Below are 27,432 nucleotides of genomic sequence, written 5' to 3'. Positions count from 1 at the left end.
GGCACAAGAGGGGGAGTTAAAGATGAAGTTTTAGCCAGAACTTTGAATGTTCTGACCTTTGACAGTTAAAGCTGGATTCTTCTTATCATTCTGAACTGTTCTTTTTTTGGTGCGTCAATTATAAAATAGTGGCCCATACTTTTTTTTTCTCCCTAACTGTGTTTTTGGTTAGTGTTCTTGTTGTTATCTGTTTTTGCACCAGAATTTTTGATGAGCTCCCGAACAATTTTCTGCAGTTGTTTGTGAACATATCTCTTAATATTTATGTAGGACAATATTTATCAGTGCATACTTATAAAGTGGGCCTTCTGGAAACAGGAATCTGGAGACCAAATATTCTGACTTTGTAGATATAGGTCAGGACTCCAGCCAGTGATTACAGAATTGTTAACCAGCTCTCTTTCTGCCCTTATATAAGCAGTGATTTACTGACAGAAGGGTGTAGATATGTGTGTAGGTGATGGAACTTTGAAGTCATATGTCTCATGTGAAAGGTACCTGAAAGTGTGTGGTTAACGGTTGAACACCTGCACTGCTTGCGTCTCTTTAAATGTGTGTGTATATAATACATATAGGGTGGGGCTTTGTGTGGGAGGCATCGTTGGAGTAGCCATGGGTGGGTCCTTTGCACCCCCTTAAATCAAGTTAAAGGTTGTCAGAGGGTGGCTTGGAGAGAGACTGGCCAAAGGTCCACAGTATGAGTGATGTCATTGATCCCGTGGCCATAACAACACACTCAGGTAGTGCATCCCCTGGAGAAGCAAGCGCTGGGCACTGGCCTAGGTTGGGGGTTGGATTTCACCTTCCTAGTTCCTTTGCATATCAGCCACAAAAATCCAGTTATTTGGGTTCCATGTAGGGCAGCTGAATTTCACCCATACTGGTCACATACAGATACGTGTTAACTATATTTTTTATGTATTTGTGTGTGCAAGATGTTAACTCAATGCTGTAAAGTGTTAACCTCGAAGTCTGTACATCTCGACATATATGGGTGACGCTATTACAGCAGGTGACTTTACTGCTCGTACCTTGTGCTTGCTGAGTAACTAGAACGGGATAAATGCATTATACTGTTGCCTACCTTAATTTTAATGAGTAGAGCCTTTTCTATTACTCCAGGCTCTTGTCTTTTAACAGTGCAGCTTTTTGGGATGGAGCAGCACAGTGGCAAATACAAAGCAGCAGTGGGTGGCTAGACTTGATTTAGTCTCAGCTAGTAGGGTTCATCTTCTCCTGTTTGTGACAAATTGTTTTTTTCCTCCCAGTCAAGCGGCCAAAAATTCCAGCCTACTTGTCCCAGAGGCAAGAAAACAGCAAGTCTGTGTCCGTTCGTGTAGGATTAATAGCCCCGCTGGTAAATGCATCAGTGAATGGGTGATGATGATCTACTGCTCAACTGCCACTTGGTCTGAGTGGGCTAGTTTTTTCAGCTTTTATCCCAGAACATCTTTCATAACCACACATGCACCTACTGTCACAAACTTACATTGTGGCTTTGAAAGTGGTGAAAAGGGGGAAAAAGTACTTTTATTTTATTTGCTATAAGTGGTCTAAAAGTCTCTCTCTCTCTCTCGTTCTCATTTTTTTCCCCAGAGGATGAAAGTCCTGGACAGACCTATCACAGAGAGAGAAGAAACGCAATCACAATGCAGCCACAAGGTGGGCAAGGCCTCAGTAAAATCAGTGAAGAGCCTTCAACATCTAGTGAGGAAAGGGCCTCATTAATAAAGAAGGAGATCCATGGATCTATATCGCACCTTTCTGAGCCTTCTGTACCTTATCGTGGGACGGTTTTTGCAATGGACCCCAGGAATGGTTACATGGATCCTCATTATCGTGAGTATTGAATGCAAGTTCATTTCAGAAAGCAAGATTGGAAGGATACTGAAGCTGTCGTATTTAATTGCATTTTGTACTGGCGCTTTTCATCTCTCTCAGGATGAATCATTTTTCCTGTATATGTCTAAGATAATATAAGAATATTTATTCTTTTCGTTTATGTAGAAAAATGTTCTGAACATTTACATTGTATCCCTAAATTAGCATAGGCCTCTGCAAAAGAGACTTCAGTAGGGCATGTATCATCTGTTGCTAATCTTCATGAACCATCAAATGTTATATTTGCTCCACCCTCATAGCAACACATGAAAAAAAAACAAGCCCTAATTTAAAAAGAGTAGAGAAGAAAAGCAAATAGGCTTTAAAACAATTATTTAAAAGCTATTTTAACTACAATTTAAAGAAAGGAGGGAACACATCTTTTGGAAAGAGATTTTTTTGTTTTGTTTTGTCATTTTCTCCCCAGCTACAGTCCCCCTGAGTTACTGAAAAAAGTGAATGGTTTCAACCTCTGAAGTCCTGCTCAGGCATTAATAAAAAGTCAGAAAGTAACTGACACTTGAACACAGATGTGGAATGGATTTCTCCACAGGCAAAATATGAGGGAGTTAAGCAATTTTTTTCATCTGCTTCTAGTTTAAAAAAAATCATTTAGTTCTGTAGTAATGAACATCTTGAGGTGTCAAGACTAGTGCCTTTTGATTATAGATTTATCACCTTGTCAGGATACAGATTTGCCATTTAACCTTCCAGTCTCCAGTTCCAGATGATAGGCTAAAGACCCACAAAGAGGGGCCAGTCTGTGGTTTTTTTTCCTCCACATAATTCAGAAATTTTAGTGTTTTAAGGCAAAAGGTCATTAGCCAGACCACTGATTAGTGAGGACAGCTGATTAGCGCATGTTTTCTTGCTAAAGAAAGTGCCAGGGATAAAAGCTAATTCTATCCCTTCATTAGTTGGGCTAGCAGCAAAAGGGAATGTGCACTCCTCAGGGTGCAGATCAAAGTGTGTCTCTCACAACCTTAAGTCTCACCAACTGCCTTTATTTTAACAGAGTCTGATTGTTAATAAAGATGGAGGCTAGATAAGAAAATGAACACTTGTCTTTATAGTTGTTAAGTGAAAAGTTGATGGTGGGGGTTTTCAGCTCTCCTCTAACATGACATTTCAGTTGCTGCCTTTCTCCCCCCTTCCCCCCATCCTGTTCAAACCCTTTAAGCAAGTTAGTCACTCATCTTTTGAGTGCGCAGAGTATACAGCGTACTGCTGACAGACTTGCCTGCAGGAGAACACAGAACATGCAGAAAGAACTACTACTACTGTCAAGCAGTAGCCTATAGAAATATTAGTTTGCATGTCATTGGTGATTTGACTCACACATCATAGCTTCTAACACATGTAAATGCAAAATATATGAATGAAGAGACTTCTGGGAGCATATGACAGTTGTGTGAGTGCACTGTACTACTGCAGAGCTGAGATGCAGAGAGTTCTAAGGTGACTTCAGTGATGACAAATGCTACTTTGACCCCTGACTGGCTACTGTGTCCCTTCCTAAACCAGTCACAGGTGCTAGTGATACTGCGTGGTGTCTACTGCAGAACTGGCAACAGGTTCTCAGCCTGCGACTGAATTGTTGTTGTTGTTTTTTTGTTAGTTTCCAGTCACCATTGTTTAATGTACCTAATGTGCTCACACCTTGACCATTAGCACCTGGCTACCATTGTTGTGACGTGGCCTGCACAGAAGCATTGGTTTGGGAGCAAGTTTCTTAGTAAGTTAATAGAAAACAAAAGATTGCATCTAACTAGCATGCACAAAGGAGAGGTTGGGGGATAGTTAGTCCTGCAAAACCGCAAAAGTGCCCAAAGTATGAAAACATCAGCTGGGCAGATCTACTTCACTGCTGCTAAAGGGAATTTCTTTACAGTTTTTTCTTTTTGGTTTGTAAAATCCCTCAAGCAATTAATACCATATAAAACCCCATCACATTTCTGCTTACCTGTAATAGATTTGATACAGGAGGACAACTAAATGAATGAGCATCTGGCTAAATTTATAGCAAAGAAGACAGACAGACTTAATTTTTCATATTAGTTGCATCATTTATATACAAAAGATGTGCTTTTATCAAATCAGTGATTGTATTCAGCTTGACATTTTTAGTAGTCCTTATGAAGAACACTGAATAATGTAATCACATCCCAGTCCCACTGTAGCAACAGGTGAAGAAACAACCAGAAAGGCTGTCCACTTTCTTCCGCAGTTTCTTGCCAGCTTTGCTGGGCAGATGGAGAGAAAATACTGCTTTAATCCAATGTAGCCGAGTATGTAAACATTCACAGTAATGCCTTAGTTTTCCTGTGGTTGGAAAATACAGACTTTTCAAGATGGCTAATTTGTGCTTCTATATATACCCACTTTGTGTTTAAAAGTGTGGGTAGGCTTCCTGTAACACAGGAAAAGGGAAAATAATTTTTTTTGAAAGAGGACATCTGTATATTTTTATTGCAGCAAAAAAGAGCTTTTAAGTCAATTGTGTGTGGAATGCATGTCCGCTCCAGGAGCTGCAGTTATTAGAAAAGGCTCAAATACTTCACATTTCTACATGTAAATGTGCGTGTCTCTATATATGTGGGTTTGGGGGGGGTTGTTTTTTGGTTTTTGTTTTTTAATTAAAAAGAGTGATGGTAACTATTACTTCCAATATTTACAACATATGTGTGGAATAAATCCATCACTGAGGGGGTGATTGCTCTCTTGCAGAGAGTAGCGGGGAGCTGAAGATATGCTTTGAGTGGACTAGATTTTCAAAGAGCAGTGCTGAAACATATTCTGGGGCTGACAGTCCTTTTAATGTACCACTCTAGAGAACCTCAACCATTTAACATTTGAGAATGAGGGAGTGGCCTCCTGTTTGGGCCAGTGTCATTTGTCTTAGATGTGATAAGAGAGGGAAAAGATATCCAAGGCAGCGCTCGGCAATTTTTGTTTTTCATTTCTATCTTTACAGTGAAAGAGTTATTGGAACCACGGTTCTTACATCCATTTAATCTATTGTATGTATCCACTTTTTTTTTAAAAAAGGTTTTAGGGCAGATGACAAAATTGCCATAGTTTCCTTTCACACGCTACATCTTTTCTGTCCTTACTAAGGCCAGGTCTGCCCTACCAACTGACATTGGTATAACTACATCGCTCGGGTGAAGAATCCACACCCTAAACCGATGCAGTTCTACTGACCTAACCCCTGGTGTAGACAGCGCTGTGTCACTGGGAAAGCCTCTCCCGTTGACACGGTGGCATGTTCACTAAAGCGTTACAGCGGTGCAGCTTCACCACTGCAGCTTTCAAATGTAAACCTGCCCTAAGGAAATCTTTTTTTTTTTTTGGCATGGTTACAGATCTCATTGCATTTCTGAAGTTTCATACAACATTGGTTATTTTGATTCTTGTTAGTGTAAATTCTGTCTGTAGAGATGGGGTTGGGGTAGGTAGTTCCTTTTGTTATTCTCTCCCCAGTTTTAATTCCCATGCAATTTTATGGCTGTGCTAAGGCCGCCTGTCATTCTTCATGGAAAAAATGAATCATTCCTGTTATAAACACTTTGATTTAAAACATACTGCTGGTAGTCGTCCTGGGTATCACAACTCATCTGAAGGAACTGTTAGTTCCTAATTAGTAAAGCTCAAAGAATTAGCTTATGTAAAAGGCAGGGACACTTCAGTTGGCTTAGATTTAAAAGTCTCTGTGAAAGATGTTCACGAACAGCATAGACAGCATTCTGCTATCTCTGCAGCCCGTGAAGTCAGTGAGGGTGCAGGGGTATAGTTGAAAGGAGTCCTTGCCCCACTTTTTCTATAGGGATGTGTTTCTGCTGGTGTTTGAAACTTACACTGTTTTCTTGGGGGAGGGGGGATTTTACATTTTAAAGCGTTTACCTTGCAAGATACTGAGTGTCCTCAGTTCCTATTCACTGCATTGGGTGGGGAGGATCAGGCCCTTAATAACTGCACTGGATCATATCTTGTAGTGTCAAGTGGCATCTCAGAATCAATTTGCAAAGTGACCAAGAGGCAAAGAGGAGCAGTTCAGGCTTGACCAAATTAACAACACATGGCAGCTTATTGGATGCACCTGTTCATGTACTGAAAAAAAATAAATCAGCAAGTATTTGCCAAAATTTTTTATCCTATTTCAGTGAATGTGAATTGTTATCTGGAAACTCCAGTTTGGGGGCATTAATAAATTTTTTTCTTTCTTACCTACTCTTGACAGGCAGCCTTCTTTCTGTTATGAAACTGACCCTATAACTGAGATGATAATAGTAGCCTAGGTCATTGCTGACTGATCAATGCATGGAGGAACCCCCCACCTGCCAAGAACAGATCTTTCTCACTTTCACATGGAATGGGAGTTAGCTGCATCTTTTGCAGTGTTCCCGTCATCTTCCTCCAGATCCTGTGGGGGCACTTCTTGGGTCTGTTGTCTGTCAGAGATATATGGCAGAAACTGAGTGGGTCCAGAGGGACCTATATTATCTTTTCTGTTGAGTTCCCCCAGGGGTTCCCAGTGTTTGTAGCAGACACAGAGAATTCCTGTTACCACAACTCTGGCCTCCCGTGGATTCCCAAGATTGGAGGGTGGCAGGTGGTATGGCCAGTCTTTGTGGGGCCAAACTTCACCTCTCTCATTGGACATTAGGAGGAGTGTATCTGTGAGGGACCCTTGTAGAGATTTACTTCCTAAGTCTCTCCTGCAGCATTTTCCGTGGGAGGGATTGATTCAAGTCAGTAATAATACTGTGCATTTACAACAGTTTCTGGAGTGGGTTCAAATTAAAATCAGGGAAGAGTTGTTTTAAAAAGTTAAATCCAAGCGTTTAATATATTTCATAAAATAAAGTGTTTAATACAAAACTGAATGTTAGTTTAGTGCTTAGTAGAGTGGTGGGGAAATGGTTAAAAAAATAGCAAAAATGTTTTTGTCAAAATTTTTAATTTTGGAAGAATTTCAACCAGCTCTGGTGCTTTGTTGTCATGGTGACATGTGCCTTATAAAAGTTGCAAACAGACAGAGAAATCTGTGTGTTCTCAAAACCAAACCTGGGATCCGTGGCAGCTTTTGTTCAAAATTTTAGATGGGGCAGTGTATCCTCTTTAGCTGCAGAACTGCTCAGAAATGAAGTTTCTGAAGTTTGAAAGTGCCGCGCAGTGTTCATCCCGCTGCTATTGCTGTTGGGATGTTCAGCACAGTGCAACACTCTCCTTTGAAGTCCTGCCGCTGTTTTGGAGCTCCTCGCTGTACTCAGTCTGGGGCATCAGAGTGGCTGCCTCTGCCTGGATCCCTGCGCGGATAGATTCACAGCTGGGAATAGCACGTAAAAGCAAAATAAAAGACATTTGTCTTTCACTCCATTTTTGTTTCCTACGTTTTTTCAATCAGATTGTGCCATAGGCACCTCAATGGCACAAGGGACCTAAGAGATCCAGGAATAGGAATTGAGATAATGTAAGTTTTGTTTGTTTGTTTGTTTTTAATTTTCAGCTTAAATAAATACTTGTTTGTAAATCTTGACCTTGGATTTTATAGGGCTTTTACCAGTAACTTTATTTTTAATTGGAAGCCACAATTACAATGCAGTCTGCAGGACCAGTTTTTCCAAAGTGCACCACACGCACATCTGGGGACAGATTTTCAATGAAGCTCTTCTTCCATTTAGGCACCTAGATGCAGTGGGCCAAGTCCTTTTTAAAAATAAAGTTTAAGAAGGGGTAGAGGTAGGGGGGAAGAAACCCTTCCCGGTTCCATAGCCCCTTTCTGTCTCACCTTGAGAATGCAATGCCGTGCTGCTGCTCTCTTTTATGAGTCTCAGGCTATAGATATTAAAATATTTATCCATTCCAGCAATTTGATTTGACAGGTACATATTTAGAAACTTTATAGTTTCTGATTGTTGGGAGTCTTTTGCTTTGCAGGAGACAACATCCGTGATTTAGAATTTAAGACTTCCTTTTTAAAGGTTTCTGAGCCCCTCGACATGTGGACCTTTGGGTCCCTGTGGGCATCTTGTCACACTGCCTCTATACTCATGTTAGACAAACCCTGGTGGCCCTACATTACAACCGCTGTGCCTCCATATTTTCAGCAGCAGAACACCGGATGGGACACCCTTCACATTCTGTCAAATTCTGAGTTGGCTAGAGGGGTTGGTAATGCCAAACAACTCTCCTCTCTAGTTGCTCTGTGTGCTGGTTTTGGGGTGCTTCTAGTCCTTTATCTCTGGAAACAAACCATAGGTCTCCCCCACGTGGCTATGCTGAGTGCCATCAAAACGCTATCGTGCTTGCTGAAGCATTAATTTTTTCTTTAGATTGTGATATTGCTTATCACCAAAAAAAGGGATTTATATATAGGAACTTTTCACCTGAAACAGCGTAAGTGTTTATGGCAAACCACAGGCAACGTGGTCGCTGACGAACTTTGTGCTTGTACAGCTCCTAGCACAATTGGGTCCTGGTCCATGACTGGAACTCTTTGAAGCTACCACAACATAAATAAAGAATAATAACAACAAAAATCAAGAGCTGAAGAGGACTAGTTTGCAGTCTTGACTTGTAGCTTCACATTTCTCAGGCTACTCTGCAATGCGTGAGCTTGCTGAAGAAGGCCATAGTACCGCAGGAGTCTTTCTACACTTGGTCCTGGGAGTGGCTGAAAAAGACTTCACTGGCTTGTATCAGGATAACTGAAAATTTATCCCAGTATGTTCAGCACAGACTGCAGAAAGCAAACTTTAAAGTTCAGCTTATTTTTAGTCCTGTCAGAGCAGCACCTTTCTGCTTTGTTAAGGTACTTAATGTGTTTTAGAAGTAGGCAGCATTGTTTCTGTCTACACACTACAACTTTAAAACTGTGGTACAACCCTTTCTCAGCACAATGTTTGACCTCCATTTGGGAGGCTAGACTTGAACATGGTTCTGCCTTAAGGCAATGTAAGTGCTTCTGCTAGTGAACCATTTTCAGAGTTGCTAGTGGACAAGCCTTCATTTCTTTCGAGTGAGCTCAGTACTTAGGACAAGAGCCTCTTGACCATACTCTATGCTTCCTTTTATTCACACCTAGTTACCCAATTAGCTCGCTGTTAGCCACACCATTGCAATGTCCTTGCTCTTTGAAAGCTTGCATTGTAGCTTTTAACCCCTTATTAACACACTGCTTGAATCACTTACAACTTGGGTTCTCAAGTTTTTTATAGCATGGACCACATTTCAATACAGAGATTAATGAACTCCTCTCCCTGCATTCACAATTGCATAACTTGTGGCAAAGACAGCAAATGCTAACATGAAAAAGTAATATTAGAAAAATGTTTATGTACTTATGGCTGTATTTTAATGCAGTTTCGCTGCTGAAAGTAATGAAGAGGAGCCAACACCATGTGGCCACCAGCAGTGTTCTGTGGTCCGCTGTCCATAGTTTAACAACCTCTAACTCTTTGTGGGTGGATGGGTGCTGTTCTCAGAAACTTACATTTAAAAGGACAGTGATCCTTGTAAAAATAAATAAGCAAAAGGATATACCATAGTGGTTTTTTAGGCTTTATATTAATGGGGTTTGGGTGTTTCTATCTAAAGCACCATCCCAGCTAACAAAATGACATTTCAAAACGAAACTGTTGCTGTTGCTGTTTTGTACTAAAAGAGAGAGGCTGCAAAGAAACCGAACAATCCCCTTTCCTTGATTCTGTTTCCTCTTCCTCATTTCAACACTGCCTTTTCCCAAACAGCAGTTGCGCCCTGGTTCAAAACCCAGTGAGGTCAATGGGATGACTTCACACCTGTGAGCTTTGTAGCTCTACCTTCTAATCTCTTATCATGCTGGTTCCCCGTATCTAGTCATAATTTGTATTTACAATACCTAGGGATCCATTTTACTGTTTCTCAGTTGGAGGGGAGTGTATCAATATTCCTGTATCTCTAGCTCTCTGTAGCAGCAGTTCAAGGCAACAGCCAAATGACACACAACATATTGTGAAATAAATGGCTGAGTGTGGTAACAGCTGAGTGTAGCACTTTACCAAGTGTTGAAGTAAATGGTTGATGAGGTAGAAAGTGTTGAAATAAATGTCATTCTAACACTTCATACTTTAAATGGTAAAATATTGCTATGTTTCATTGTGTGCTCTTCATCTACTCACCTACGGCTACGTGTTTGGAGGCATGAAGCTGCAGCTCTTATTCATGTGAGATGTTCTTGTTGGCATGAAATTGGACTACTCCTGTGTGTAAAGGGTGTGGGATTTTTTTTTATTTTTATTTTTTTTGATTAAGCCCTATATTTATGTCTAAGCACTTCACTGAGATTGTCAAAGTTTTCATAGGATAGATCTAGGATATAGCGTAGTAGTAGGATTTTTTCTTCAGCAACTAGAAAGGAGAAGTGAGGCTTGGCAGGGGATTTCAAGCATATCCCAGCCTCCAGTAGTTGCATCTCTCAGCCCTCAGGTTCGTCGGCTTGTGGAATCGTTGATGTAGAGATTGGTCACTTTCACCTTCACTTGGCCTTCTACTTAACTTGGGATCTATAGTGGTGTATTATTCTGTGATTATCATGGTTTTGCAAATTTTCACCTTTCACTTGACATGTCAGCTATGACCTTTCATCTTGACCTCTAAGCACACAAATTCTAGAAGCTTGCACACAAATAAACAAAGCTGACTAGAAGAGAACTTTTGTGAATGAAATCCAAGTCAAGTTGTTGCACAGTGGTTTTTGTTGGCTGCCGAGGAAAGAGTTACAAAGACGAACAGGCATTACCCAAGCAAACAACTTCTGACCTGAGAGAAGTGCTTTTCATTTCTTGTGCGGAGTGGCACAGGGCATGTCATTTGAAGGAAAAGACAATTATTTTCCATCTAAATCTGCAACATGTGACAAATCACGTTTAGTATAGTGCCCTCCAGCTTCAAGTGTGTTGTAAACTATGAGCTAGATTGTGGCGTAGGCTAAAATGTCCTGGCAGGGTGTGGTTGTAGAATCATGCTGCCTCAGTGGGAGCTCCTGAGGGCCTTGTGTCTGAGGGCTTGTCTGCTCTCACCATTCATGTACACTGTTTCTAAGGGAGTGTGATCCAATCTGGTCCCTACCACATTCTTTCTGCTGGACAGTAAAGAGGTTTGTGTAGCCATAGCATTTCTTTCTCCCACTTTGGGGATGCTAGTGCCTCTGTCAGTGCTAGCCTTGCACTGTCCTTGTGCTCCAGAAGAACAAGAGCTACTATTGTGATGGTTGGTGTAGGAATGGGAAGAATCCTCTCTTCCCCTTTATATTTTTGCATGGTCTAGCCTCTGTGTACTCACCACTAATTATATTTTAGAATCTCTGTGATGGAAGGTGGCTCCAGATGCTCTTTTCTCTCAACTTTTTCCTCCTAATGCATTTCTTAATTGGCATGCCCTGTATAACGGCTTGTTTAGGGTTGTTTATTGTAGTCTTTGCTGGTTGGTGTGTGCCTAGAACAGATATCTGATGCTCAGTTCATTGGCTTGATTCATAACATCCTCTTTCACCCCATTTGGATAATTTATTTAATTCTGCCCACCTGCAGTTTCTCACATGGTTTGAAGTGGGAGAACATATTCTTCATTTCCAGCTCCAGTCTGTTTGTATAATATTGCTATGAGCTGATGCTGCTGTGGGGAGGAAAGGAACTTTGCCCTTCCCTCTACTTGCTCCACGGCCTGCCCAGCGCTCAGCTCTGGGGACCAGAAGCACCACTCCCTTGCGGGCTGTGAAGCCACCTCCAGAGCCCTGTGACCTACTGCTTTCCTTGCCGCATTGCTGATGCTGTGCAGGCAGGAGAAGGGGGGTGAGGAGCTGTTGTGGAATTCGGTGCAAGAGCAAGATGGTGGCAACAGCTACAGCAGCAGGACCTGCTTCTTCCCTCCCTCACTGGTGCTCTTCAGGGTCCTACTGACCCAGAAATTATGCTGTGCTCTTAACCTGTGGGATGCAGCCTGGTGGGCAGCCTCTTGAACCCCACTTCCAGGTTTTGCCCCCCAGCTGAGACATTCTAGACTAGTGAGTACCAGTGGTGGGTTGTGTTTATGACATCATGCCTTATATAGGCCACTGCCCCGCACTCCCTGTAGAACAGGCTGAACCCCGAGACGTGATAGTTTACAGTAGATGATCTCTGCATACGTACACTATTCATACACAATGGAACATACCCAATTTGCATGCATTTGTGAGTGTGTTGTTCATCCTTAACTATTGTGGGTGTAATGTATTTATATTCTGTATGTGCACTATGTGCACTACATGCATGCATCAGGTAGCAGAGCTCTTATTTTAGCTGAAATGACTAAGGCTTTTATTCCTTTAGATGAATTCAACATTATTGTAAGCTGGACACTAATATTATAGGATGCATACGTGCAATGCAGGGTGATTGTATACATACAGTTTAATAATTTAGTGTAGTCTCTGTGACTTGTTGCTTCCTGGTTATTTTTTTTTAATGTGGTTGTTAATATACTGCATTCTAAAGCTTTTTGTTTTTAAGCTATCTCTGATATGCAGCTTTCGTATCTTGGCACCCAGCTACATTGAACCCCATTGTAAAGTCCCTTCGTGTAAAAGCCATCTAGTTATAACTCTCAAAAATAAGAGGCTTGTCTCCCAAGGACAGCTCCATATTGCGGGTAGAGTATAATCCTTAACATTGTTTTTTTGCTTTCAAATAGCTGGGGACAGTGAGTCAAGGAGTGCGAACTCCCTTTGTTTCATGTAGTGTGCATTGCAGGGAAAGAATGTAACAGAGCAGAAAATGAAGAAAGACATAAAAGAATCTCAGCTCAAGGAGGTCAGATCCATCACAGGCTTAGCGTTGCCTTCAAAGATGCCTGGGACAGGTGGCAGTTCAAGACAATCAGAGGAGAAGCATCCGCTAGCACTGAGATAAGGGATTCTTGCAGAATCCTGCTATCTGGTCCCAGTTTGCTTTGATGTAACTCTGCTAGAGAAGACTTCTGGGAGCCGGCTACTGCTTCTCTCAGTGATAGGCTGCTGTTGTTCAGCCTTTTGAGGTCTCATTATAATGGTCCTTGAGGATTAATCCTCTTTAAGGTTTACATGGGAATGGTTTTGTCTGAAGGCCCAGCCAGGGACCTGGGTACCACCTGTACAAAGCATTATTGCATTCTTTCTTTTTTTTTTCCTGAGTGGTTCATATTTAACAGTATTTGACAGAAAGCTAAAACCAAACATCTAGCCTTTTTTGGCTTCCCTCTTTGGCTGTTACTGAGTTTTTGTTGAACACAGCTTGAGCAGTTCTTTGCAGACACTGAACCATTAGCAGTAAATTGTCAGTTTCCGGTTACTCTATTTAGCCTGCTGTTTTTGGCAGTTTTTCTTTTCTTTCCTTCTTGCCTTTCCTACCCTCCCCCCTCTTTCCCTTTTTTAAAGGAGGGAAGCTATGGTGCTGTTTGTCTGCAGTATTATAGATTGTCCCACTGATGCCTTATAAGTATGCCCGCAGTAGAGGATTGTACTTTGTACTGTTTTGCTCAGGATTGAAAGCATCCAACACCAAAAGGCCACAAATAACATACTTATTTATGTTGATTTTATATAAAAAGAGCCTATTTGCAGTTACAGGTGCTTGCATACTATTATGAAAAACTTTTATGTTTCTCTTTAAGGAATAAGGCCCTGCTCCTGCTCCCAGTGATATTAAACAACAAACTGTCAGTGGCAATCATGGATGCAGAATCTGGCCCTGTATTTTGCTATGTGAAAGGAAAGCTCTATTTTCATGTCATGTTGACATATTTTGTTGGTGATGCTTGTACATTATTTCGTGACAAAATGTGGATTTTTTCATGGATGGGGAAAAGGACTGTAAACTTGATTCTGAAAAAAAGTATTGTGTCCCCAGCAGTTGGGGAAAAAAAATAACTTTTACTATTGTGCATTGTTTCCCTGATTAAACAAAGCATTGCAAAATCATTTTGATATGTTATGACTTTAAGGTGGTGGTTGGGTGAAAATAATGGGAAAATTATATGATATTGGATACATGAAAATAATAAATTGGTGATTTTGACACAGAAAATCATATTAAATTTATTGTCTTGGGGATACTGATGGGCTCAAGGGATTCAGATATAGCTCAGTTTAGTAATAACTGATAGTCTTTAGGATCAGACAGCTGTTTCCTCTGTGACCTATGTTAAACAACTTGGTGATCTCAATTCAGTTCATTGTTGGTAAGTGGTCCCATGATTTAAAAAAACCCAAAAAACTGTATTGCCAGCTGGCAATCTCAGGAACAGGCCCAGAACTGAGTGCCATCTCTAGTACCCTCTAATCCAGAGAGCTACTCCCACACAAGAAATTTGAGGCATAATAGTAGAATAAAGTAAGGAGGGTTGCATTGCTGTGGCCTGTGCCTGTTTGGTAGCTAAACAGTGACTTCAGCTTTTAGGGGTGTCAACTGATCACTCAAGTACAAGCGCTGTACTTCAGTTTGTTTGGAAGTTATCAGCAAACTTCTGTTCTACAGTTTTGTAGCTTAATAGTGTTTTCTCTTAATATAGGGTTGTTTAAATGTGCATTGAATATATGTGTGTATATAGCATAATAGCTTTATATGCTTACATAAGCCTTATAGGGATCCTTGCTGACACTGCCTATAGGGGCCTAACACTTTCCATTATTAACACACGTGGCTATAACTTTCATCCATTCCTGAATTTCCCAAACCATGATAAATTAAAAGCAATACATATATTTACATTTTACTGTTTTTGTGAAATATTAATAAGCTCTGTCCATAGAAATGACATAATTGTTTCCCTGCTAACTAATTCCAAGTGGGAGGAGCAGAAGGAGACTAAGAAAAGGGGAGAAAAGCCACATAAAATAAGATTAATAAACAAAATATGTCATGGTCTGAGGTGTTATAGAATCATTCAAGAAGTCTTGCCCTCCTAAGTAATGCAGTCATCCAAATTCTTGGCAATCGAAGATTTTATATTTTAAATATACACATACCTCCTATTTGATTTATACTCACATACACACATATATTAGGACTGTCAAGCGATTAAAAAATTAATCGCGATTAGTCACATGATTCAGAAAATTAATCATGATTAATCGTGTAATTAATCACACTGTTAATAATAGAATACTGTTTGTTTAAATATTTTTGGATGTTTTCTACATTTTAAAATATGTTGATTTTAATTACAACACAGGATGCAAAGGTTCAGTGCTCACTTTATATTTATTTTTTATTACAAATATTTGCACTGTAAAAAACTTAAGAAATAGTGTTTTTCAGTTCATCTAATACAAGTACTGTAGTGCAATCTCTTTATCATGAAAGTTGAACTTACAAATGTAGACATATGTACAAAAAACCCTGTATTAAAAAATAAAGCAATGTCAATTGTTAGTGCCTACAAGTCCACTCAGTCCTATTTCTTGTTCAGCAAATCACTCAGACAAACAAGTTTGTTTACATTTGCAGGAGATAATGCTGCCCAATTTTTGTTCACAGTGTCACCTGAAAGCGAGAACAGGCATTCGCATGACACTGTTGTAGCTGGCATCGCAAGATATTTATGTGCCAGATGTGCTAAAGATTTATATGTCCATGCCGATGACGGGTTCTGCTCGGTAATGATCCAAAGCAATGCGGACCGACACATGTTAATTTTCATCGTCTGAGTCAGATGCCACCAGCAGAAAGTTGATTTTCTTTTTTGGTGGTTCAGGTTCTGTACTTTCTGCGTTGGAGTTTTGCTCTTTTAAGACTTCTGAAAGTATGCTTCACACCTCATCCCTCTCAGATTTTTAAACCTTGGGTCGAGAGCTTTAGAAATCTTATATTGGTACCTTCTTTGTGTTTTGTCAAATCTGCAGCAAAAGTGTTCTTAAAACGAACATCTGCTGATTCATAATGCAAGACTACTATAACTTGAAATATATGGCAGAATGCAGGTAAATCAGACCTGGAGATATACAATTCTCCCTCAAGGAGTTCAGTCTAAAATTTAATTAACACTTTTTTTTTAATGAGCGTCATCAGCAAGAAGTAGGACTGAGTGGACTTCTAGACTCTAAAATTTTACATTGTTTTGTTTTTGAGTGCAGTTATGTAACAAAAACCCCTACATTTGTAAGTTACACTTTTAGAATAAAGAGATTTCACTACAGTACTTGTATGAAGGGAATTGAAAAATACTATTTCTTTTGTTTATCATTTTTACCGTGCAAATATTTGTAATGAAAAATAATAATGCAAAGTGAACAGTATACACTTTGTATTCTGTGTTGTAATTGAAATCAATATATTTGAAAATATAGAAAAACATCCAAAAATATTTAATACATTTCAGTTGGTATTCTATTGTTTAACAGCACGATTAAAACTGCGATTAATCACAATTGTTTAATTGAGATAATTTTTTTTGAGTTAATTGCGATTAATCGACAGCTCTTATATAAAGGATGCATGCTGGAGATGGGGAGGGAGAGTGGCCAGTGCTCCCAATGTTAGCATTAATTACTATTCTATATTCATAGACTTGAGTTTTTAAATGAGGATAATTGTTTCTTTTAGTTATTTTCCAAATAATAAAAGTGCCTAGTAATGGTGAGAGCAGCCAACCCAAAAAAAATAAAACTGTAAAGTTCAGCCATTCTTTCATCAAGAGGAAAACAGTGTCTTAAAATGAGATACTTGTATTTTCCCCACCTTTCCATAATCCTAACATAGCTAACAGTTTTTGCTCAAACTGAGAACAAACATGGAAAGCTTTGCCACCGCCCCCCGCCAAGTGAAATGTGCAGATTATCAGCTAAAAATAGGGTTTTAAAATGAAAATCTTGAAATAAATCTATTTATGGCAGGTGCTTCTTGGTACTTGTTCTAATATATATATTACATATATTGAGAGTTTTTGCGGCTTTGGTGTCTCCATGCCTCTGGGTAGTTCTGAGGGTAATAAATATTATATATTTGCAGCAGTCACTTGTTACTCTTTTTTTCCTCTGGAAGGAATGAAAACTGAATTGAAACTGATCTCAGGCAGTACCGGCTCCAGCACCAGCCCAGCAAGCAGGTGCTTGGGGCGGCCAATGGAGAGGGGCGGCACGTCTTGCTCTTCGGCGGCAATTTGGCGGCGGGTCCCTTTCACTCCCTCTCGGAGGGAAGGACCAGCTGCCGAATTGCTGCCGAAGACTGAAGCGGCGGCAGTAGAGTTGCAGATCACGATGGGGTTTTTTTTGTTTTTTTGCTGCTTGGGGCGGCAAAAACCCTGGAGCCGGCCCTGATCTCAGGTTAGTCAGTGTGAAACTGATTAGGAGTCAGTAACTGGAAGCCATCACAGTATCAGAGTCTAGACAATAAAAGGATATTTTGCATAGCAGTAAGTCTCCTCATTCTTAAAAGGTACCATGCATACCATCACCCAGCCTATGGTTTGCTGCTGCTGTGATATGGAATTTTCTTTTGGACCAAGCAAAGCAAATTTTAAATTCCAATCCTGCAGCAATTCCACTCAGAATTTGTTACATTTAATGAGATGTGTAAGAACTGTAGGATTTAGCCCTAATTTAATCAGGTCAGTGAAATCAACCTGTTTATTACAGAGTAGAACACCTGGCACAAATACTAACGATATTAATCAAGGGTTTGATTAAAATGAAGCTGGATCCAGATATACCAAAACATCTCTCTTCAAAAAAACGTGAAAGCCTCTTCACAGAAAGAAACTTCCTTTTTCTTTGGACTTTTCTTCCCATCCAAACCTTTCCCCCATTTTTCCTCTTTTTCCCTGGGATGTTTCTCCCAGACTCTTTTCTACCTTTTCTAGACCTCTTTCACCTATAACCCTTCCTTCTGCTGAGCTCTCCATATGCTTTCTACTCTCTCCCATCAAGAACCTCCAGACGTTCAGCCTTGCAGAGATCACCACTATCTATGCAAGACTCCCTGTCTCTCCTCAGTCCGTGCTGTGGAACCTCACTTTACATAGCATACCTCGAGCAACCAGAGCAGGGGAATCTCCTGGAAATGGAACCAAGCTGTCCAGGAGTTAGCAGGAACCTGTGTGGCAGAGAGGAATCAAAAAGTTATACATTCAGATCTCAAAGGATATTCAGGTGCAATGGGAGTTGGATCAAACTCTGTGTAGGCTGAAGCGTGGACTGATTGCCGCATAGGAGGACCCGTATGTTCTTCCTATCTGACAACTCACAGACATCCACTTTTAGCTCAAGTTGCAGAGGCCTGTGTTTTTGAAGCTGTGGCACCAGTGTTCTAATCCTGGCTCTGCAGGTGGCCGTGGCTTATTATGGGGAGGTGGTGGTTGCTTTTTAGTTAAGGTTACAGTCCCATTATAAGATGGCTTTAAACCCACTTTTAGTGCAAAAAGAGAAATCCTCCTCCTTTCAGAGTTTTAGGGTTAAGTCTCATTAACATGCCCTAAAAATATTAATTCAGTTAAGGACTTTTTGAAATGAAAAGACTTAAAAATGGTTCCTTTATAACATCTTTGCAAAGTCTCTGTTTCATTGTGTCCCTGAATTTACTCAGCAAAAACCTTGTACACCATGGCATTTGGAGAAAAAAAAAAGTAGACTTGACATTGGCTCATGCAAGAGGCAGTTAGCAAGAGCGAGAATAGTAAAGTATTTAAGGATTTGCCATTATATGAACATAGGCATGATGCTCTGTCAGTGAAGACAATGGAGAAAAAATGTGATGGAGAATATTTTCAACCTTGACTTCTGAACTGACCTGGCCTATTTTTCAAAAATGAAGCAAAACACCAGGATTATAACCACCAGATTAGAAAAAAAGTCTCCTCCCCATCTACTCCACAACAGATGTTGGAGGAATGTTCACAGGTCCAATTTCCATTTGAGGTTGTGACTTGCTAAAGATCTCATAGGAAGTTTGTGGCAGAGCTGTGAATAAAATCATTATCTAATGTACTAGACTCAAGGCTTGCTCATTAATCCATAAGGTCTTTCATGAAATCTGCTTTAAATCTCTGTCCTTAGCTGTAAATAGGGGTAATTTCCCCCCTCGCCCCGCTCCCCATCTTTGTACGCTAACTGCAAAACATTATTATTACCCAGATTTTTTCAGATGAATTTACTAAGGAACAGAGAGGATAGTGAACTGGTTGATCATCACTAATAGTAGGATAGGCATTGGCTATGGAACCAAAAGAGTCCAAATGGCAGATTCTCAAAAAAGCAGACTGAAATCTAGACCCTGATTATGTCTCAAAGTAAGTGTGTTGTTTTTCAAATTACTGAGAACATAGCAGCTTCCACTGAAATCAATAGAAGCTGCTTGGTGCTCAGCACTTTTGAAAATCAGACCACTTATTTTGAAGCCTAAATCAAGTTTTAGGTCAGCGGGACTTGTACTCCAAACCCTTAGTCAATTAGGTACTTTTGAAAATCCCTTCCTAGGAGCCTAATTTTTGGCTCCTATTTTTGAAAATCCTGGCCCGAGTTTTGAGTCTTGAAAATTAATTTTTTGTCATTTCATTTTCCTTTTTTAAAAGCAACTTTTGCCAGCATTCACTTTGAAGATAGATTATACTGTGCAGGCGTATGTGGCTAATTTAGCTACATAATGAAAGTGCAAGAGTTGTCAGCTGTGCAGTGAATGAGGCCGGTTTCCACAGGAGTGATTATCAACTTGGCCAGCTCAGCTCACTCCTTTTAGTTTAATAATATGGTGGCCAATTCATTGAAAATTTAAATAATGATGACCCTGATTCATGAAAACACTTAAGCACTTGCTTAAAAGCTGGCCTAAAAGTGCTTAAGTTCCATTGACTTCAGTTGGCTTTAATCTGTGCTTGAAGTTAAGCACTTGCTCAACTGTTGGTCTGAACAGGGATGCTTTTATGAATCAAGGTAAAAAAACTTCAGGTACCTGCACAAAGAAAGAGAAAAATGAAACACATGGTGAGGAAAAAACTCATGGGAAATTCCAAAAAGAAAAATGTTCATTTCAGTAGACAACTAAGGTTCCTAAGTGACAAACAGTGAGGTTACCTGTCTCATGACTTACACAATCTGAGCACTTATAAACAAGAGCACTAATATTTAAGAAGATCATAAATCTTACACTATCCAGATAATAAACAAGCACATTATTTGAATCAGTTGCAAATTCTTATCAAGTATTGAACTCCATCTATGACATTTTAAGTCCTTTTTTTACACCATAAGTACTCAACAAAAAATTCTCCTGTCAGTTAATAAATATATCAACTGGTAACATTTCCTCTTAAAAAGATTATGATAATAAAATGAATAAAAATAATTTAAAAAACAAAACAAAACAACAGTTCAGGGGTCAGAGTTAAGGTTTTGTTTTGTGACGAAAGATGCATTCCTTTACATGTGATGAGAATAGTATGTATGTGTTTGATTTATTAAGTGAGTAAGATTTATTGTGTCCATAACTATTAATTTATTTCCCTTTCAATTGCTTGGGTTTTGTAAACGATATGTTACATAAATAAACTTCTGGCACTTAATAACCATAACAGACTTCTGAAACAAATCTTACTTTTGGAATAAAACAGTTTGGACCAATATCCAATTTAATACACCCTTCCAGGTCCTCCCCAGCTATCCCCAAACCCAGAATTCTCCCATTCCACTCCACAGCTCTAACTACCCCTCCCAACCAGCAAAAACTTTGGAGAACAGTTGTCTTGCAGGGTACTCAAAGGTCAACCAATTTGGTCTTTTGCAAACTATTGGGAAACGTGAATTCCACAGTCAAGGATCCCTTCCTGAAAACCACCTGCCTACACTTGGTTCATGGTTAAACCAGGAGACTGCTAGCTCATGTGCCTGTCAATATCAAATGCCATGGAATTCCAAAGGGGAAAAAGGTGGTTGCTAAGATAACTAGCACACAACCATTTTAAGGCCATATCAGTTCAAGCCAACACTTTATATTGCAACAGTAATTGAACTGGAAGCCAGTGCAGAGCACGTGCCTAAAGTGCGTGTGTGTATTTATAAAATATCTGGGTACATGTGCATATAGCAAGATACGCGATAAGTAATTAAAAGTCCGCATATCTTATTGGTTCCCCCCCCCCCCCGCCCCAAAAAATCTGATTGTTGGTGGAAACAATGCTGAGGGATTTTTATTCTTGATGACCAGGTCAGGTCTGTGTCTTGTAATTTGTATCTATTCATCTGCTATATCTACTATACTGTATTTAATCTCAGCAGTGGAATTTGTGTATGTTACAGCAGCAGGAAACACTAGGCACTCAGCAACAATCAAAATTTTCTCCTCCTTTCTCTTGTACTTTTGCTCTTATAGAATAAAGAACAAACCAAACCAAACCAAACCTTTATGACCCTGCATGAGGATTCTGGGAAAGGAATAATAAGCAGTACCTTGCTGATGTGTTTTAATAAATACTAGTTTACTGCATCCCACAACAGAGAGCAAATACATGCAATTACTTGCAAATTTCTTCAGTGTTTGTACTTATAAATCTCTGCCTAAATCTTCCCAGCTGGGAGTTAGGCTAGTCTTTTTGCTGTGGAAGCAGGCCTTTGTTCTCATGTTCAGCTTCAGCTCAGTCTGGAATAATTCAGAAACGTATTAGATAGATTGCTGCTCCCAAAAGGCATAATGAAATAACCTTCACTCCCAGCCTTAGGGAAATAAGCACACAATCAGGGTTTGGGCAGATTTCTCGATTAAACAAAGAACTAACTGTGCACAAATTGCTCCATAACAATTTGTAAAGAGTCCACTTTATAAATTTCTTGCAGATGCAAAGCTGATATTTTTTAATCAGAGCGGCAGGGCTGTTAAAGTCAAAATGTCTTCAACATTTTTCCTTTGCCCAATAATTAGTATAAAAATATTTAGATTTAAAATTGAATTGGTAACCATTCTGGGGTGTTTTTTGTTTCATTTTTTGAAAATCAGTGAAATGTGATGTCAAACGCAAACTAAAATCCCCATTCAATATATATAATTAACTCAGTCCAGCTGGCATAGATATAGGATAACTTTGTGCTGTCAATTTTTATTTTGGTAAATTTCATATTGGATACAACAAAGGAATGAAAAGTTATTGTGCTTAATGTTGTTGTGACTTAAGGTGTTCTCTGGTCAAATTATTCCATAAATCAAAATCAGGCTCTTGTTGTAACCATTAAACATTGTTTAGAATAGGATATTTAGGAGATGTTTAGTAGCTTTCTATTGATTGAACAAGACACTCATGTCAGGCAAATAGCATGCCATATTTTGATGAATTGCAGTATTTGATGACAAGTCTAGGGACCTGGTAAACTGTGGTTCATATTTTACTTGTCTTTCTTTGTTTTTAACTTGAAAGCTTACATTGCAGGGTAAAAAACCACTCTAAATATTAATACTGAAGCCTAACTGCTTATCTATAACCCATACTTTAATGCTATGAAATCTCCCCCACATTTAAGAACACATACATATTTGTGTACATTAGCTTGGAACAGATTACCTCATTCTTCAGCTAATTAGAGAGTCCTCTATTCTAAGCTAACCTAAACAAACAGAGATATTGCTATATTTCATTCAGAATGTCTGCGAATTTCAGACTCTGCTTTCCATGAAATGAAGTTACAGTTCTCTGGTTTGGTCCCTATCTGATTCTGATACTTACATCAGTGTAGACCAAAAGTAACTAAACTGAAGTCAATAGAATTATACTGGCGTAAGAGAGAGAAGAATCCATTCTTCTCTGTTCTCCACATCAGATTCTGAAGTGCAGTTGTACTTTCAACAGATGCTGTTTTTTGCTGTTTCTACCAATAACAGTGTTCAATTTGTGGTTTTAAAAAAAAATTGTTTTCTCAAATGAATAGAACCTGCTTACTGTGAACTTAGATACAGTAAAACAGTGGCCACCTTCAGTTCTCATTATAGTGATTCTTCACATATAGGCAATTAATTCAGTATATGGGTAAAAAAAGACATGACAAGAGTAACAGGGTTCCACCAAGCAGCATAATATGCATATAACTGCATCCACACATAGGGATTGTACCAGTTTAATCATGTTGGATTCTAATCTGATATAGTTAAAATGGTACAAAACCCACTGTGTATACCAGCCCTAAGAAACAGAAAGGTGAAAATACAACCAAGGTCTGCTCCTGTAAGGTGCTGAGCACTGTCAACTGAACTCAGTACCTCACAGGAAGTGCTCTGTATGTCACACAATTGACATCATGACATTAAACAAAACAACACCTTCATATTTTGGCTCTAATGCTCTCTGGGTCCAATATTTTACCTTTCATAGGTCACTGGTAGATTCTCATCTGGTGTAAAATGGCATAGCTCCATCGATGCCTATCCCATAAAATTAAAAAACAGCAAGTAGCATTTCTCATGCTGCAAAAGTCCAGATATGTTAGGAACAGATGTATAACCCCCATTGTTGTTTATCCCTTAGTAGCATGCAACCCTAGGGCTTGATCTTATTCCCACTGTAATCAATGGTAGAATGGGAGCAAAATTTGACTCCTACATGTGCTAAGGTTAGTTGTGGTTTGTGTGTGTGAGATATAAGAAAACAAAAGGAAATATATAAATATTTATACAGAAAGATGAACAAACCTATTTCTGTATTAGTATATGTGCATGTGCACACCCATACGGATCATGTTTACTTCATGCATGTGAGTCTACTCAATTAATCTTGCATGTAAAATAATGGAATATTTCTATTTTTGGGAAGGGAGAGTAGTAGGGCTATGTTGTTAGAGTAACAAAATAGTAACTGGCATCTTGAGTTAAAGGGGAAAAAAAACCCACTGAACTTACTGGGAAATTCATCTTATTCCTTACGCTGTTTCGTGTTTGACAGGATCTTCTGACAGCTTTTACCCATCACGCAGATATGAAACACTGTTCAAACTTCTTCTGTTTTGATAACTGAGCCCAGTGTTAGGATATGAACTTTATTCCAGTAGAGACAGTAACAATTGCTTGAGGTACTGTACATTTATGCTAGAGAATCTGCAGTGGCATGTTGAACAGGAAGGCTCCAACTCGGTTTTCTTTTAAAGTTGCATTTAAATGTACACTAGATACACATTCATCACTTTAATCTAAACTCTACTGTAAATTAACATGTATAGCCTCTGAGATCATACACTTTCACAGAAGTACTCTAATGAAACTTGGCAGCTTTTACCCAATAACATCATTTGTTCCATTCACCAGCAAAAGCAGACCTCAAACAAGTCAAAACTGTTTTCAGTAATGACTTCCATTTTTTTCTGAGTCTTAAATGTCTCTTGTCCTGTACCTATTTCACGTTAAGTCAGAAGCACTACAAGCCTGCATATGTATCAAAGGAAAGCTCACTTGTATAAGATCCTGAGATGTTTGTCATTTACCAATTAGCATATGAGTGACTTGTTGTCAGTAAGTCAGCTTTCGTCTCAAAACTGTTACATTAGGTGCTTGATGCTCACAGTTGTAACATGTAAAATTGCCTGTCAAGTGAATGATTTTGTCATAAAGTTCTTTGCATACCAGTTGGTATCCATATAAGACTGAGTTTAAAACCTTATTCTAAAGTATGAAATAGTGTAAAATATTGAAATATGAGGCTTTTACTTGTTTCAAACCTGTTCATTGACTTGGTCAAAATCACATGTGTTTTATCATAGCAGCACCATGGGGATTGAGTTGGTGAACTTTTTTTGTTATAGCAGCAAAGAATCCTGTGGCACCTTATAGACTAACAGACGTTTTGCAGCATGAGCTTTCGTGGGTGAATACCCACTTCTTCGGATGCCATCCGAAGAAGTGGGTATTCACCCACGAAAGCTCATGCTGCAAAACGTCTGTTAGTCTATAAGGTGCCACAGGATTCTTTGCTGCTTCTACAGAACCAGACTAACACGGCTACCCCTCTGATACTTTTTTTGTTATGACCACTTATTTTCAGAAGGCTAGGAGATGGCCACTATTTGATGTTCTTGGATGAAACTTGGCATACATGGTTTGTCCCTGCAGAAATTATTTTTATCTTATTTGAAAAAAAAATGCCCATTTTAAGTTGTAACAATGAAAATAAAAAAGGAAGTGGCCGTTTTTAGATAGTTTTTTGTGATCTACAGTAGAAAAAAAAACCCTGCATACTCCCACAGCCTCTTCTTCTGCTATCTGTTCTCTACCCTCTGGGTTCTGCAATATACCCATTCCATTTCCCACCCTTCTGTATTCCAGTGTGGCTGTTTCCTCCTCCTTGCTTTCTGGGTGCCAGAAAGCGGGTGGAAGGCATTGTGAGCCTACTCTCAGTTCCGGTGCCTGACACCACAGTAGCCTCTGGTGACTGTCTGTTGGTACAACATGTTCCGTAGAAATTTTAAATGTTTGCTGTTGTTTAATATTAAAAATATAAAATGACCAACACACGTCCTCATGCTTTGCATCTCCAAAGCACTTTACAAACATGAACTAAGTTGCCCTAGCATAAAGGACAGGCTCAAGGTCTTCTGTGTCCATTAAATTCTGTAAGGGGCTGAGCTAGAGATTGGGTCCAGGTGGAGTATCTCTCTGCCCAGATTGCTCTCCACACTCCCTGCACGCCACAGAGGTGGTCTCAAATAGGGTGGCTCATCAAGGGGGTTGTGGATTAGCATAGGTGGAGTGTCCCTAGAACCCAGGATGTCTGAGACCCACTGGCTCAGAAATCCCTTGGTGACATTTCCAGTCAATGGGCTAGAATAACAGTCGTGGAGGGCCTGCACTCCAGTCCTGCAACCTCCTTATGGCTTAGAGGAAAATTCCTTAATCCCACTCCATGCAGTCAGGATTTGAGGGTACATTTCACCCTTAGTGTTTACCTAAGAGAAGATTATTCTCCTTTTCTAGTTTCATTTTCTTTTACAACTCTGTGCGCAATTGAAGGTAAGGGTCACAAATTTAAAAAATAGGTGCCCAAAGTTAGATACAAGTGCTCAGTGCACAGTAGCTGCCATTGGAAGCAATGGCTGGGTAATCAGCACACTTGAAAACGGGTGAAATCCTGACCCCAGTGAAGTCGATGGCAAAACTCCTATTGACTTCAGTGTAGCCAGGATCTAGGTGCCAGAATAAGGATTTAGGAGCTTAATTTTAGACACTTTCCAAATCTTGGTCATAATTTACCCTGCTTTGTCTTAGATTCAGCCTCTAGCTTAATTCTATAAAGTACTGTAAATAGTTTTACATGTTTTTTGTTTTGTTTTGTTTTGTAACAAACTTGAAAATTGCAATAATCTGTTTGCATGTTACATTTTAGACTATCTCATCACAGTATTTACTTACTTTATAATTTAGAAACATTTGTAATTAAAAGCTAGAATTAAAACACTGACAGACAAGGACAAGATTTGATCATGCAGCTGGGTAAAAATCAACAGCAACAATGCAAAAACCTCAGTATATTAGAGTATTCTATTTAGTTTGTCCTATTTCACTTCTCTTTCTCTGCTCCCCAACCCATTTTGCAAGAAATACCTACATTTACAGATGTTTTAGAATAACTGTGCAATTTACACATCTTTGATTTTAGTGAAGTTGTCCATTATACCTTTTGTAATACCACTTGTTGCACAATTACACTGCTAGAGAAGATGCAAGCTCTGTAAAAATCAGCATGAGAATTTAAGATAGTTAAGGTACATTAAAGGCTTTTCTGCTCATAAATTTGACATTTTCTCTCTTAAAGGGCTTACATTTTTTATGAACAGACACGTAGTATAGTAAAATGAAGTACGTTCAGCACACTACGAAACAATACTGTCATTGGAAAGAAAAATTATGCTGCTAGAAAATACCTATATTACTAGGAAAATGAATCAAATTATGACAGTAGTTGCATGTATTTGAAACCTGACGGAGTAACCTATCACTGCATAGCGTTTTCCTATCTCAGTGTTGTCTTCTCGCCCTCTGCAACTCTGAGGAAGTAGATGCTACACACCAACTCATTCACAAAAATCCTGGCAGGGGGCCAGCTTCCCTCGCTATCTTTGTCTGCGAGTCAAGCTCCAGTCTCTCTTCCCTGCTTCTCTTTCTCCCGCCTTACTGCCCCATGCGCTTTTTGCCTGCCAGATCTGTACCTGCTTCAGCAACAAATGGAGATCTAAAAGACTCTACTTTCTTTCTCTGACATTTTCATTTGTTGCATACTGTTCTTCCATAGCTGCTTTAGTTTGTATTAGCTTTGATTCTGCTATTCAGATGTTTGCTCTTACTTCCAAAGTGCTCATGTACACACCAGTGGGTTGTTGGTTTTTGACCTGCCGTGTTACTTTATTTCCTGATTTTTTTCCTTAAAACTATCTTACTGTTCTAAATCACTGCCTGTCATTTCAAAGAGACGTGTTGCTACATGCTGCTGCCAGCGGTGAAAAAGTACAGAAGACATCACAGACTTCCGTATGCCCAATATTTGCCAATACTTCTTCCCCAGCTAGTTTGGCAGTAGAAGTAATACCTGTTATGGCTGCGG

The 27,432-nt window shown here is 39.4% G+C and overlaps 1 protein-coding gene across 2 annotated transcripts in view; it reads left to right on the top strand.

Annotated features, from left to right (window-relative positions):
- GLI3 (GLI family zinc finger 3) overlaps positions 1 to 27,432 on the top strand; it is a 256,152-nt gene that overhangs the window by 84,427 nt on the left and 144,293 nt on the right. For both annotated transcript variants that reach the window (XM_039526928.1, XM_039526927.1), the window contains exon 3: positions 1,597 to 1,839. In XM_039526928.1, coding sequence (XP_039382862.1) covers positions 1,597 to 1,839 — 243 coding nt within the window. The remainder of the gene's footprint in view (positions 1 to 1,596; positions 1,840 to 27,432) is intronic.

This window comes from Mauremys reevesii, linkage group 2 (genome assembly GCF_016161935.1).
Source record: "Mauremys reevesii isolate NIE-2019 linkage group 2, ASM1616193v1, whole genome shotgun sequence".
Taxonomy (NCBI): Eukaryota; Metazoa; Chordata; order Testudines; family Geoemydidae; genus Mauremys; species Mauremys reevesii.
The sequence above is the reverse complement of the archived record's forward strand: the minus strand, read 5'-3'. Positions and strand labels throughout refer to the sequence as shown.